Below are 14,738 nucleotides of genomic sequence, written 5' to 3'. Positions count from 1 at the left end.
TACTCTAAACATGTAAAATGCTGTAAAATTGGAAAGGCCCTATATGTTTATAAATATTTGTGCACCTTAATTCCTGAATGACCACTTTTTTTGTCTGTCATTATTATTTATTTCTGTCTTACAGTTATATCAATACTGTAATCTGTGTTTAAATGTCATATGACGTGCCTTTTTTTGACAGTAAATTAAATGTTCACAAGGGGGAACTTTTAAAACAGCTGCGTGACACTATTGTGTAAAGAGCGACACCCCATGGCCACAATAAAGATTGCAAAGGGATGGTGGTGCAGTACCACATCTGGCCTATTGGGGGCGCCAAATAACAGAGAAACCCCAAAGGGGGAGGGGCTAGCGCTGCTGTAGGTCTGTTCACTGGGGCTAACTAAAGTCCATCAACAAGCTAGTTAGCAGTCAGCGATATGATGAACGCTATCGGTGAACCTTTAGCATCAACAAAACATGGACTAGCTCAGTGATATTTATCCCGGTGTTAAGACAATCACTACCTTCGCCGAGGACCATTTGAGGTGGTTGTAATTAGCGGCTTCATTCATGCGGTCGCTGGTGCACAGAGGAGTTTGAGCTCCGAGTGGCGGGCAAGCTCAGTCATCAGCTCGCTGGGACAACTGGGGCAACACGGCTCTCTCACCGGTACGGTTGTTTTGCTGTTAGCATGCTAGCCGAGCTAACGTTGACTAGAGTGCTCAAAAATACACGTATGAATAGGTGTATTTCATTAAAACTGCTGTGGTTTCGTAGCTTAAAGGTGGATGTAATTGTGTACATCAACGTGTCGTCGCGAGCTCATTGCAACGGTAATTGCAGTTGCTGAGTTAGCAACGTTACGACGGGGAAAAAAGTGGTCGGCGTCATGTAAATACAAGTGATGTTAACCTAGCTAGGTAATGTGCTAGCAGCCCATTGCTACCAGAGCTACTTTATGTGACTACGACCACAGGTTTTGTGAGTTTGAAGTAGCTAGAGGTTATTTTTACTGCTCAAATATATGTTTTGCTTTAGTTACCATGTGTTAAGTTGCTGTTGTATTGCTGCAAGATAGTGCCCATTCACTTGTGTTGTAGTCAGCAACATAACGTGGGCTTGCATGTAGAGCTAGTGCGTTGATGTGTACCCTGCTGTGTGTTGTCATCATGTAAGTTATGATATTACTCTTCTTCCCAATAGAGCAGGAGCATGGTGGTCCCGGACAGTGCCAGCGTGGTCCCCCAGGCTGACAATGGCAGTCCCGCAGGCCTCATGGAGAGCTCCAAGTCCGGGTGCAAGGAGGAGGAAGAAGGGGGTCAGGATCTGGCAGGGGTGGAGCTGGAGGAGGTCCGAAAGCTGCAGGAGCTTGTCCGTAGGTTGGAGGTCCAGAATGAGACCCTGCGCAACAGAGGCAGCAAGACCATCATCCACAGAGGAGCCAGCAGCAACAGCAACCTCACAGCCGCTGACAATATCAACGAGAGGCTGACTTGTGAGGAGGTGAACATCTCCCACCTCAGATTGGAGCACAGTGGCAAGCTGGGCAGCACAGACTTTGAGCTGTCACCCCCTCAGGACAGCAGCAGCGGCGAAGAGATGTCCCCTCTGCCCGTGGCCAACAGGTTGGAGGAAGAGGATGAAGAAGAGGAGGAGGTAGAAGAGGAGGACCAGGGCCCTTGTGGGGGTTTTCTCACCTTGACTTGCAGCAACGGAGCGGGACAGTCCCAGACGCCAGAGAGCCCCTCTCAGGGAAGTTATGACTCAGAGACACTTGCAGAGAGCGACTCAGGGGTGGACCAAACTGCACTGGATGAGGTGGATGTCCTAGATTTGGAGGATGAGTGTGCAGAAGTAGAGGACGAGGACAGTTGGTATGTTTTATTATCTGCACTGCTTGTCTCTGGTTTTCAGTTATGCTTTGATAGCATCCATTTATCCCACATGTCGAGTTATTCAACCTATATTTTATGTGCTGCAACCAGACATTTGCAGATGTGAGAGAGATAACAAGTAATATGTCGGAGTGCATAAAAGTTGCCTTCAGGGGATGTTGAGTTCTGGCAGCACAGGCCACAGCGATGCTACACTTTGAGTTCGCATGTTGTGTTTGCCTGTGTATAGGTAGAGTAGCCCCTTCAGCCAGATGAGTCACTTGTGCTGTTTTTATTTTGATCTCTGATTTTAAAGTGTGTTACTCCCCCACAGGAAGCGACTGTGTGCTGTACTGTAGCATTAGATTTTATGGATTTAAAATTAGACTTAATGCTTTGCCAAGACAGAAACTGCATTTTTATTTTGCTCATCCACAAAGTCAAGAGGAGTCTTGTTATATGTGGCATTTTTTATCATCAACTCAGATTTTTAACTGTAATTAGAGGGAAATGATAAGGTGTAGTGATGAAGAAGGAGGGACAACGAGGCGGTAAAAGAAAGGGCAGCCAGCTGGATTGAATGCATTTGGACACAGTTAACATGAACACAAAAGTGAGAGGCTGTTTATTGTCTTTTAAACTTGACTCCTAGCTCTCTGACCAAGGTAAACAGCAGGCGTGTGCAACCTGTATGACAGGTTATGATGAGCACAAAGCATAGTTTTGTTTGCGCCCATCTAAATTAAACATGAATGAAAATGCTACATACGCCAAAGTGTTCTGATAAACTCTTTCAAGGACAGAAGCTGTTTCAGCAGTTGTTTCAATAATGATTTTTTTCAAATCTGCATTCACTAAGCTGTGTTATACAATGTACTAAAGATCAACTCAGCTATATTTGCATTAGTTAATTCCTGAATGCAGCTCAGGCTGAAGCTCAGAAAAATCCAGTTTGTATTTTAGACAGGATGAACTTTGCTCATTTCCTCTAATTTAACTGGCAGAATGTAATTACTCAAAACAACCAGTAATAGACGGTTAATTAGTGATAATCCATGTTCATTTCACGCCAGAGTTTAGTCTAGACGTGTTTGTTTATGCGGTGCACGCTGCATTGCCTAAAACAGATACCATATTGTGTTCCCGATGGCTACTTGAGCAGCTTAACAGCCAAACCATTCACAACTTATTTTCAGTTTCACATCATTAGCCATACCATATGTGCTTTGTGAGGTTATCATAGCCAAAACATCCAGTAATCCTAACGGCGACATAATCTGATCTGCTCTGGGCTGGATGCTGCCACACGGCTAAACTGCTTTGGGTGGGATTGCACAGCATGTGATCTGAGGGCCCCCCTGTGTGACCAGAGCACAACACGGACAAAAACACTGGCGCTGAGAGCAACGGCAGGATCGCTTGTTGTGGGTTTTTGATTCATAGGCTCAAACCTGCACAAATAGATTGCCAGTGGGCACAGTATTCACAGTACACTGTAAATAGTACTTCCCAGACTTGATTAGACTGGACAGGCAATGTTTCAACCCCATCAGGTCAATTCAACATGGCCATGTGAGTGTCACTGTTGTCCTTAAATTGTGGTCATCTACCTTGAGGATTTTTTAAGGCCAGCTTTAAAGCTGTATTTATTACATTGACATTCAAATTCTAAACCAACATGCGAATGCTGCTTGGCTAAAAATATTTTTTTGCATGTCTGCTCATTCTGTTAAAACCCAGTATTTCTGCATGGTTGCAGATTAAGATTAGACTGCACTAATATTATTAGTATTATACTATTTGCAGAATTAGATTCCAGTGGTGGCTGCGCAGGATTGTTTCTGATGCATGTGATCCAAACATTTCCAATAACCAGAGCGTTGTTAAGTCAAAATTAAGATTTATTTATTCAGAAATTCATTACATGTTTCTACCAAATGAAATATTCTGCATCAGTCCATATTTGTTGGTGTTCAGCCTTTAAAGAACAACACTGTGGTGAAAAAAAAACTATTTGCTGTCACACACCTTTATTAACAGAGCGGCCTAGCAGCAAACCAACAGCACAATAAATTACATTTATTAAAGAAAGTAGATTTGATTTAAAAGAACTTCTCGTTGAACCCAATGATTCACTTTACTCAAATGAGTAAAAAACAACTTTTTAAGGGCTATGATATCTAAAACATGTCAATGGGATTTTGAAGCTTCATTCGAAAACCTCAATAGAAACCTAAATGTAAAAATTGACATTCAGTACAACTCTATTACTTATGGATAATTTCTTGGTAAACTCTTAAGCTGAGCAAAATGGTGTCTTGAGCCTATAAGAGTTCAGTTCACACACAGACCTAAACGTCAGACTTTCTAATTTATGCTCTTCACACTGACACACTCAAGCAGAATAAACCTTCTTTTGCAGTGGATGTTTGTGTGTCGGCAGAAGTTATCCAACCTGAGTCTGTGATGAAGGAGAGTATGTGTTTTTAAAATAGCTATAACATTACCAAATGTTTCCTTTAAAATAATTATCGAAGTACACAGATGCTGCTCTCCTTAGCTCAGATTTACTTAAATATCATTGTAGCGCTTAGTGGGTTACACCAATTCTGCTCTGTGTTGTTTTTTGGTTCAGCAGTTTTGCTTATGAAACTGCATTTGCTGACCTCTATTTTGCATGAATGGCAACAACCAGGTGTCAACCTGAGACCAAAACTCAGGATCAAAAGCAGGCAGAACATGCGTCATTATTCCACATCAAACGCAAGGATTGTGTGTGATAGAAGTAGCTCCCACCCCCCGCACACACACTGAGAGAGGAGCTGTGCTCTCTGGCAGGATGTGTGACCTGAATATTGCTCTCTGTATTGTTGCTCATTCCACTGGGAAATGAGTCCTTTAGTGTTTGCCCAATGGGAAGATGATTTGTAGTTGATTGGTCCAGAACCAGTCAGTCCGGGTCTTTTGTGTATCCAACTCAAAGGATTGGCCCATGTGACCGCCGGTTCAAAGCCTGTGGTGAACTAATGGCTGTTTGCTCCCACTGGGGCAACACTGGACACATCTCAGAGGAGGCACCGGAAACAAACCGAGTCCAGTGTTGCTTTCAGATATTGACATTATGTGGCTGTATAAAAACTGCCATGGCTGGCCATTCGTTCGTAGATGTGATAGCTTCTGCCATTGGAAGTCATATACAGCTGTTTCTAGATATAACACTAAATTTGAAATGTGATTTCAGATGTGTCCTCCTGACTGTGGATGTAGTCTTGAGTTCGACACATTAGGCAGATGTTGAATGTGTATTTATCTCAGCACTCATGTTTGAGAACCAGGCTGGAGCTGGATGATCAAGTATTTGCTCACTCCCAGTTTAATGTGATGCTGCTTCACAGTGTCCTGTTGCCAGAAAATGATCCAGTGGTTGGGCGTTAATTCTACCTGTGCTCAGTCGCGCCTGTTTAGTACAGTGTGAAAAACATTCTTACTGTGCGTGGCGTGCTCAACGCTATTAAGTGCGTATCTCACAGCCCAGCAGTTCACACTAATCTCCAGCTTGTTTTTATTCAAATCTTTTGCTCGGTAGTTACAGGCACTTTTGACAAGTGTATTTAATGTAGGCTTACTTTCCAGCCCTGAACTGCCTCATCCCTGCCTTCTATTCCACATCTCTATTCTCCCACTCCTCTTTGCTTCATGTCGTTGCTCAAATTTCCCTTGATAATACTTTGTTTTCATCTTGACTGCCTCTTTTCTACAGGTTGTACGTGTCTCCGAAAAAGCAAGTAGCAGATCAAGGCCCAGAGTCTCCGTTGAAGTGGTGTCGGCAGGCTCTTGACCACCGCAGCCCAGAGACAGAGATTGCTTGTCGGACCCTGATCAGCCGCTTGGACCAGAGTATGCCAACACGTACATATATTTTTTGCATTAAACCCTTTGAAATATTTGAACCAAACTGTATTTTAATAATTCTGTATGTAAGTCTCAAGATTAACAGTATTTCAGTTCATCACAAACACTAAGAAACAACAGCTTCCATTATAAATAAGAAACACATTTTTGTATCTGAAGGTCTTTGAGTCACATGTTGCTGCCTTTGAGGTGGTTGGCCTAAATAAAGATTAAGGCACGTACAGTAATTCAGCACTTGAAGACAGTCTTACCTCCCTCCGTGAATGTGCTGCTCTCTTATTTACTGCTCACCTCAATTGTGCATGTGCGTTTTAGTCGTATGACAAAGCCCGAGCACTCACAGTCAATGTGTACATGGTGTGTACGTCTGTACGTGTGGACAGAAGTTTGTGTCTGATCCAACAGATCCCATGTATTATTTACCCCGCTCGCAGCTCCTGCTTCCTGCACACCGCAGAACCTGAACAACAGAGCTATTCACACCAGGGTTGAATGACTACATGAAGTCATGGGCTAGGTTGGATTACCTTCCCCCCCGGGTCAGCTCTCCTTTTAAAACGGCAGCACTGGGCCATGAAAGTGCCTGTTGGTGTAGAGAGGATAGGGTTGGCAGTAAAGTACAGTTTGAATGAGTTTGAAAATAGATGGTGTCAAAACTGAACACTGTTTTTATTAATTGCAGTATGTACGCAAATATTGCGACGGTTTGTTCTCAGAGCTCTTGTGTGAAATTATTTACACCTACACGTGACCATCAAACTGTCTACACTGTGTTTATCACTGTGGTTAAAGCATGACGCCATAAAATCAGTCTGCATTTATCAATAAATTAATGCGAGTAATGCTTACAATATCTGTTTTCCACGGCAGCTTCACACTGCATGAAAAGCGTCTCCTTCAGTTCGTTAAATCCCTGCAGCCTCCTGATCAACATATAAATCTGCAGCCTCTTATCGTAGGTGTTTGGCACCACAGCACAGAGCCATTTTGCACACATAGACTAGTCATATTCTTTCTGTTTATGCAGGAGACACTGGATTACCCAAGCTCATAATTCTGTGCATCACAGCCTCCTTTCTATATCTTTATCTTTTAGGTTCATGTTTTATTTTTTGAATGCACTACAAAGCAAATGTTTTCGCCAGCTAGTTGTGTTTTCTCTTTGTTCATGTCGTGATTTTGTGGTTGTCTGTGTGATTTTTGTGGTTGTTTGCAATTGTGAAGCGACCTTGGGTTTCTTGAAAGGCGCTATATAAAATTGATTTATTATTATCATTATTATTATTATTTTACATTTTCTTTATGTCAGCCCTTAAAGTGAGTATATTCCTCTCTGAGAGTGTCTAATCCCTCCTCTCCTGTTCCCTCGCAGCGTCTCGATGGAGGAACATGTACAGTAGCCCATCAGCAGAGGCAGGCTCGGCAGGCTCAGGCCTGATCTCTCCTGGGTACCACAAATCAACTAACAAATCCCTACTAACCTGTGGCAGCTCAGGTATGGCATGACATTAACACACCGTGCTCCTCATTTTCTGCTCAACACATCAGTGGGGATTGACGTCACTTATTGTAAGGATGTAGGTCAGTTGATATGCGTGTGCACTAATGCATCAACAGTCTGTCCCCTCGGGATCTGAGTGGTAATTTTTAAAGACTATTCTTGCATTTTTGCATGTTTTACTGTGTGTCACATATACCGCACATTACTATTAACCATTTATAAGAACATGCCTCAAGTTTTCCAGATTGATTTTCTACTTCCACCAGGCGACCATTGTTTACTATTCATTTTATTACTGTATTAAATTTAACAAAGAAGTCAAACTTTTTTAGAAAGACAGTCCACCACATTGAACGTTACGTAAGGTGTCATTGTGAAAAGGTCTAATATCACAGACTTAGTTGTTCTCTGTTGAACAGCAGTGAATTCAGAACTACCTGTCTAAATAGAGAATACAGACGTCATAAAAGGCAAACATGTATTTTGAAGTTTCGTGCTGTTAGTCAGCCAACTAGGGCTGCAACCAACAATTATTTTCATCATCAATTAATCTGCCAATTATGGTCTTGTTTAACTGATGAATCATTTTGTCAATAAATGTCAGACAATAGTGAAACATGCCATGTCTAATGGTGCGTGCCATTAGCAATAGGAAGTTGGACATTTGAAAACATCAACTGGAACGCCCCCAAAATCATATTTCCGACTCGGAAAGTTGGAGAAACCTCACCAAAGCCAACCTAAAAATCCAATATGGCTGCTCCGTACATTAACAGTAGTGAAAACTGCAGTGTTTATTTGCACTTGTGTCCTATTTGTGTCCCATTAAAACAGTCGCATACACAGTGTTGTCCAACCTCTATTTGTGGAGATGTTGCTCTGGTGTTTGTACGCACAAAATACAGGGCAAGGTGTCGTTACCTACTGGTATTGCTAACAAGGGCTAACCTGGCTTGACAACACCTTGGTTTTCCAACTTGGGTGTGACACCATTCCAAACTGCGACTTCAGACTTCGAGGTAAATGAATCGCAGCATAATTTCGTGGAGCCCACGGTGACGCCTTTAAATGGTATGGTTTACTTGACCAGTTGTCAAAATATCCAAAGCTATTCCATTTATTGTCATATATGACAAAGAAAATCATCATATTCTCACATTTAAGAAGCACGAAACCAGCAAATATTTGACTTTTTTGCTTAAGAAAATGACTAAAATTATTACAATGAACAAAATACTGATAATTTTTCTTTTAATTGACTGACCATGTAATTGAATAATCATTGCAGCTCTACAGCTAGCCCAAAGTCCGCCTAATACATGATTGCATCACAAAGATCTTTTCCATCCCATCCTCTCTTTCAGTTACATCACAGTGACCACATTATTATCATTATGTGATTGTTATTCAAAATATAAACAAACATAATCTTCTCTGTGATTAATTGTCATTATCAAGCATGTTAGCTTCTTCTGAGCTGTTGTATTGAAATGAATGGAAAACAGTGTGCGCCTGGCAGATAGGAAAACACACCTGTAACACTTTGGAAGGTGGGCACTGATTACATGAAGTACGTAGTTTGCACTTAAGGGGATACAAACATGTTGGAGGTGTTTGAGCAATGCTAACTTGTGTGAAATGTATAATGCTGGTGATCTTGACTTTGTGGTGACTGTTACAGTTACTTTGCATTCTCGTCTTACAGTATCTGACACTTCACCGTGCACAGACCAACAAAATGCTGATGTTGTTATGAATACCCTGTAAATAACACATCTTTGCATGAACTTGTAAATGCTTGGCTTGTGGGTGGTGATCCTATCTAATCCCAGACTTTTTACATAACCAAATGCCCCTTGGATGATGATGTCCTTTCCCATTTGTCTCGGTGTCAGAGTAAGGCCTGTGTCAGACAGACACGCCTAGCAGGGGAACTTTGCATACAGCTTTTCTGGGCATCATCAGCAGACAGTCACCTCTAGATTAACACGGCTGGACAAGTGAAGTCGGGGTCGAGAGACAATCCAAATGTGATTGTCAAACACAGATTTGTCTACATTCACACCTTAAATTCTTGAATAGATCTGTCAGGTCTGTCTCGTGAATATAAAACCTAAATCTAAATTTGTCCCGGTACAGGCAGTGGGAAGGGTTGGATGCTGAAATCGATAATTTTGAGGGTACTGACCAAATGAGTCTGGGTGAGAATGTCGCGTAGCTCTGCGGCAGCTCTGTCGGCTTCCCAGCAAACCTAAAATTTCTTGCAGCACTGATCTGCCACAATAATTTTGGTGTCTGGTCTATTTTCTTTTCTATATTATTTTAGTAATAGCCTAGTATCACTGCTAGATGAGCAGACGCACACACAGTCATTCACAAGCAGACAGAGACAGAACATTAGCTCTACGTGTGATGAGAAAAGAGCAGAAAAGCAGAATTTCTTTTTAGTCTACATCATCACTCCTGCAGCTTGTTCGGAAATTAAATTGGTGTTATTAAAGAGAAAATAAAGCTCTGAATAAAGGTACCGGTGTCGTGTTATATGTGAGAGGTATCCAACCTTAGTATTAGCCAAGGCGGGGTGAGTTATACTTCGACACCTTTAGCTGATTGTGACAGATTGAGCTGCTTTTCTCCATTATTTTCCCATTTTAAAAAAACTTCAACTTTTTTCATCAACACTTTGATATACTGCTCTCCTTAATTACCTGGAGGTGTTAGTACAATTGTATGAACCTGATCAATCAGTCCCTGTCATCTACTGAGAGAGTCTGGCAGATCCTGCTGGCATCAAATCTTTTTTGATAAATTCAGTTACCACATAGCTTTTGGTGTAACATTTATCATACTCACTTTATGGTGTGAAAGGGGCCATTAATCAAGAACACACCTTTCTTAAGCGTCAGATAAAATTTGTCTTTTGGGTTCTTTCTCTGTGAGGCAGTCTTGGTTTGAAAGCTAGTTATCATCCCGTGATATGATTGTCCTGTGGCTGTGCAGAGTCAGGCAAAACATGTAACTTTTTATATGTAGGGAATGTCTGTGCAAAAGTTTTGTTTTTGAAAATATCACACTGAAATAGTATGATTATTGGGGTGCATTGCCATTGTTCCCTTCTGTCTGGAGAGCCCTGTAGCCTTTACAATACAGGTCCTGGTTTAAAAAATTCCCATTTGTTTCCCTGGCCTTAATTTGTTGAAACAACTCATGCGGTCATTATTTCAGTATCTGCTTTTCACTGAGAATTTAATTCTTCCCAACATTAGTGCAAACAACGGTGATTAATGTTGTAACCATTTACGTGTGAGATGCAGCTTGTTGTGACAGGTATCCCGCTGTGTTTTTACAGGTGTCACAAGCATGCACTCAGCCCTGAGCTCACAGTCCTCCATAGACAGTGAGCTCAGCACATCAGATGACTCCATCTCCATGGGCTACAAGCTGCAGGATCTCACCGATGTCCAGATCATGGCTCGCCTCCAGGAAGAGAGTGAGTAGAGGTGTTGTGCACATAGTGCGCTGGACATCACATCATTGTGTTTCCAAATTCTGAAGAGGTGAACTTTGTTTATGAAAGCAGAAGATGCGTCTGTATGTGCATGTGAGTGTATCTGCATGGCTCTCTGTATACACACTTTCCTTTCTAACTTTATAATTTTGTTGTCAGGTCTGAGGCAGGATTATGCCTCCAGCTCCGCATCTGCATCACGCCGCAGCTCCACAGCCTCTCTGCAGTCCCTGCGCCGGGGCTGCACCTACAGCGATCAGGAATTTGACAGATACAGCCTGGAGGACGAAGAGGATGAGTTCTGCTCAATGCCCCAGCGACGACATCGCTTCACGCCCTCGCCCTTAGGCTCGCCCCGGTGCCTGTCCCCCTCCACCTCCAACCACGGTCAGGAATACAGCAGCCGACTCGGGGCCCCACGCACAAGAACGCCCAGACGGTCTCTCCAGGGCCCCAGTGCAGAGCTGCTGAAGTTTGCCAAGAGTGAGGGTAGGCTGAAACCAGTAATAACTCAGCATTTATACCCTAGGTCAAGAAGATCTGTGTGATCGTCACAGAGATTCCTTTTGTACCAAAGCTGTGATGCTACACATGCTGTTGTTATTAAATGTGTAATGTATGTGTGGTTCCAGAAGAGTTGAGGCACAGCATGCCTAATCTGGCCCCCCGCACCAGCCTACGTTCCCTGGAAGCAGTCAGAAACAGCCGCAGCATGGAGGCTAACCTCCAGAGCTCTGGCAACCGCATGTCCCACCTGACTCACTCCCCCTCCACAGGTAACCCTCCCCTCTTCACCTGCTCAATACCACTCCTCTAATATAATAGCACCTGCATTTTCCTTGCATCATAGTGTCACTTATATCCTCCCACCTTACCTTCTCGAACCTCTGCATGACCACGGGCAGGGTTTGATTGATATTCGGGAAGATATATATTTTTTTAGTAGATTCTTATTTCACTTATGTCTAGTACAAGGACACACATATGTTATTATCATTATGGGTTATTCACTGATCTGCAGATGGTAGTAATTTGCCGAAAAAAAAGCAGTGAAGACAAAGAACACTGCGAGCAAACAAACGGATGTAATGTAGGTTTCGAAGTTCTCAAAAAATTGGCCTTTTTCCAAATGCTTTATGAAGAAGGACATCTAGTCAACATGCTTGGTAGAGCTTAAAGGTATACTGTGCAGGATTGTCGGTTGCTGTTCGTAAACACGCATGCCAGCGAAAGCGAAAGTAAAAACCAGTTTTGCCTCACTATATTTGTGTTTTTCCAGCACAGTGTCCTTTGGATCCGTGCTGCATATGGCCTTGCACCTGGTCGCTACCTTTTTCTAAAACCCCGACCTCACGTGAGCGCTGTGGGGGTTCATGTCCATAAACATCCTAAACACAGTAAATAATTAACAAAAAAGGAAATAAAGGCCAGAGGTAAGAGTCTCTGCAGAAACGTTCACAGCCACTGAGTTTTTGTGGGTCATAAGATATGACTGAGAGGGATTAGTTGTTAACTGAGCCTTTCAATGGGCACTATTTTGCTGATGTTTGAATGTATATGTATTCAAAGATATATTCAAATATTGTTTGAATAAATGTAGATGTACAAAAAATTAAAAGTGCTCTGAAAGCTACTGTCAACGAAAAACTGTCATGTGGACCAACAGATCGCATTTATGTGCACTTTCTACTTTTTACAAACAAATCTCATCCAGTAACAAACAAAAGGAAAAACAAAACAATGCAACAATATTAAATACATATACAAACAAATGCAAACTTGCTCAGCTCTTGTGTTTTTTACATGTAATAAATCCATAAACAAAAATAAATATTGGGAAAAATTCAGCTTGTATGTCTTTGAAGGAGGTGACAAACTGATATTATCCCGCCACAAATCGAATATCGGTCTAATACATCCAAATGGATGTATTGATCTAACCTTGATACTCAAACCCCTAACAAGTCATTACCTATCACAAACTAATATTATATATGGGTCACACTTCTACCTACACCCTATTCCTTCTCTGGACACTCACCTTGCCTGACATACTTTGAGTAATGTCCAGGTAACCCTCCATTTACTCACCTGCTCTGTGATTATTCCACTACTTTCCCCCAAACTCCAGTACTCCCCCCCCCAGGCTTTCCTACAACTCCTACATGCCATGAATGGGGTTTGAATTTCAATTACAGCATATTTATCCTTTGTAATATTGATTTGATTTCCCAACTTCCATCTGGATGAAATAGCAGGCTGAGATTCTGTTCTGCCTCTGTGCCTTTCCTCCACTCAAGGTATGGCTTGCAGTCGGCTGCGTAGCAATGGCCAGTCGCCTCTCTCGCTGCGGACTCCAGTTAAAGCTGTCACTCCTGTGGGCACCATGGCACCTGGTCGTCAGCCGTCCAGAGGTCTGCCTGTTGTCCAAGGACCACCTGCAGGAGGGGTCCGCAGGGTCCAGTCCCCAGGCTCTGCCAACGGCGGAGGCTACATACCTGGAAGAGCCTCCACCGGTGCAGGGAGGGGTGCTATGGGCCGAGGACAGGCATCTACCAGGGGGAAACTTTCACAGCCCCCCAGGAGGTGAGTGTCAATGAAAAGCAGTTATAAATTGAGGAATTTAAAAACAAAAAATGAGATCTTGTGTGAATGAAGACTAACTTTCTGTTTTATCGTCAGGTCTTTGGGCATGACTAAAATGTCAGATGAATCCTGGAAGGATGGCTGTTACTGAGTCTGACTGGTGATGAAGGATGTTTACTGCTGCAACCCTCACCCGACCTCTCCCCGTCGCCTCTCATAGTACAAAGAACACAGCCACTGTGTCCGCACGTGTGTCGTACAACCTCTTGGTCCCCCCCATTTCAGACTGGAGCGCTGGGCTGCACTGGATTCGTAGTCAAGACTCATCTCTTTCCCCTCGCATGAAACATTGTCAACCCACACAAATAGACAAGAAGGCACACATGAACACTCCACTTGTGATATGGACCAACTCTGAGCTTCCAGAAGACTTGTTTGTGTCAATTTTACTTATTTTTCTATGGTAATTGTGAGAAACTGCTGGAATATTAAGGGTCGTATTACTGTTCTGTTGATGTAATTGATATGAAGACAATTTAAATGAATATAATGGTGGTTTGTTCATTTTCTATGTGACTTCCTACTAGATGAAGGTGCTGAGTGTTGCATGCTGGGTTTTGTTTTGTTTTTTTTCTCCCTCATCAGCGTGTAACTGCAATATGACAAATCTTCCATGTTTTCCCATAATGATCTGTGTGAATTTATGAATGTTTGATTGGTTCATTGTAAGATTATCTTTAGATTTGTGTTGTATTTGTGTTTTGCTCTTTGCTTACACAGCAATGCAACTCCTGTAAACCACACTGCCCTTATAAATAATACAAAAACAGAAAAATATGGTTTGTGCCAAGGTGCATTTCAGCTGCAACACTCTTTTTAATTCCGGAAGAATCTTGATTCATTAAGGTACTGTAACGGTACTGCATTTTGCAGGCGTTTTTACTGCATATCTAAAAGATGGTTTTAAGTGTGCTTTTGGATACCACTGTAAAAAAGACAATGTTTATGCACGAAGGCCTTGTGCCTTAGACAGCTATGCACCCTCCTGCAGAGTGCCTCTGACAGTTAGGAGCTGTAATGAAAATGAAAAATAAAGTCTACCCTGAAACTGAAACTACAATTGAAGCATTTCTTTTGTTATTTTTTTTTTAATATATATATATATAATTCAAGTGTCTGTTTGCATCACAGGCTAATTAGTCACAGTATCTAATCCATCCGCAGCATGAGCAGTAGCAGCAGCAGTACCGTCAGCATCTCCCGGATATTTCCTGGGTGCATGACCAAACCGCCTCACAAATGAGTGCTCGACGCTCCCCACCCCGCGTGACAAAATGGCCCACAGGCCTCGCTTGCGCATACAAAGTCTGAGCGC

The 14,738-nt window shown here is 42.5% G+C and overlaps 1 protein-coding gene across 3 annotated transcripts; it reads left to right on the top strand.

Moving 5' to 3' along the window:
- Window positions 1-367: 367 nt before the first annotated feature.
- On the top strand, window positions 368-14,483 carry LOC117261103 (SLAIN motif-containing protein-like). 3 transcript variants are annotated; one of them, XM_033633340.2, is made up of 9 exons: window positions 368-651; window positions 1,186-1,856; window positions 5,617-5,765; window positions 7,141-7,263; window positions 10,619-10,759; window positions 10,937-11,266; window positions 11,413-11,553; window positions 13,078-13,363; window positions 13,460-14,483. In XM_033633340.2, the coding sequence occupies exons 2-9, from the start codon at window positions 1,195-1,197 to the stop codon at window positions 13,512-13,514; spliced, it is 1,887 nt and encodes a 628-aa protein (XP_033489231.1). In that variant the 5' UTR covers window positions 368-651; window positions 1,186-1,194; the 3' UTR covers window positions 13,515-14,483. The 3 variants fall into 3 exon arrangements, with proteins under 3 accessions (XP_033489231.1, XP_033489230.1, XP_033489232.1); XM_033633339.2 differs by having other exon boundaries at window positions 370-651; window positions 11,410-11,553; XM_033633341.2 differs by having other exon boundaries at window positions 371-651; window positions 5,617-5,753; window positions 11,410-11,553.
- Window positions 14,484-14,738: the final 255 nt, after the last annotated feature.

This window comes from Epinephelus lanceolatus, chromosome 7 (genome assembly GCF_041903045.1).
Source record: "Epinephelus lanceolatus isolate andai-2023 chromosome 7, ASM4190304v1, whole genome shotgun sequence".
Taxonomy (NCBI): domain Eukaryota; kingdom Metazoa; phylum Chordata; class Actinopteri; order Perciformes; family Serranidae; genus Epinephelus; species Epinephelus lanceolatus.
Note: the sequence above shows the minus strand (reverse complement) of the source record. Positions and strands in the feature narration are given on the sequence as shown.

Bases quoted from the DNA above. Each gene is read 5' to 3' on its own strand.
- LOC117261103 (XM_033633339.2), top strand. From the start codon at position 1,195: ATGGTGGTCCCGGACAGTGCCAGCGTGGTCCCCCAGGCTGACAATGGC. The intron at 11,554-13,077 runs GTAACCCTCCCC...CCTCCACTCAAG, and splicing joins GACTCACTCCCCCTCCACAG to GTATGGCTTGCAGTCGGCTG. The intron at 13,364-13,459 runs GTGAGTGTCAAT...TTTTATCGTCAG, and splicing joins CTTTCACAGCCCCCCAGGAG to GTCTTTGGGCATGACTAAAA.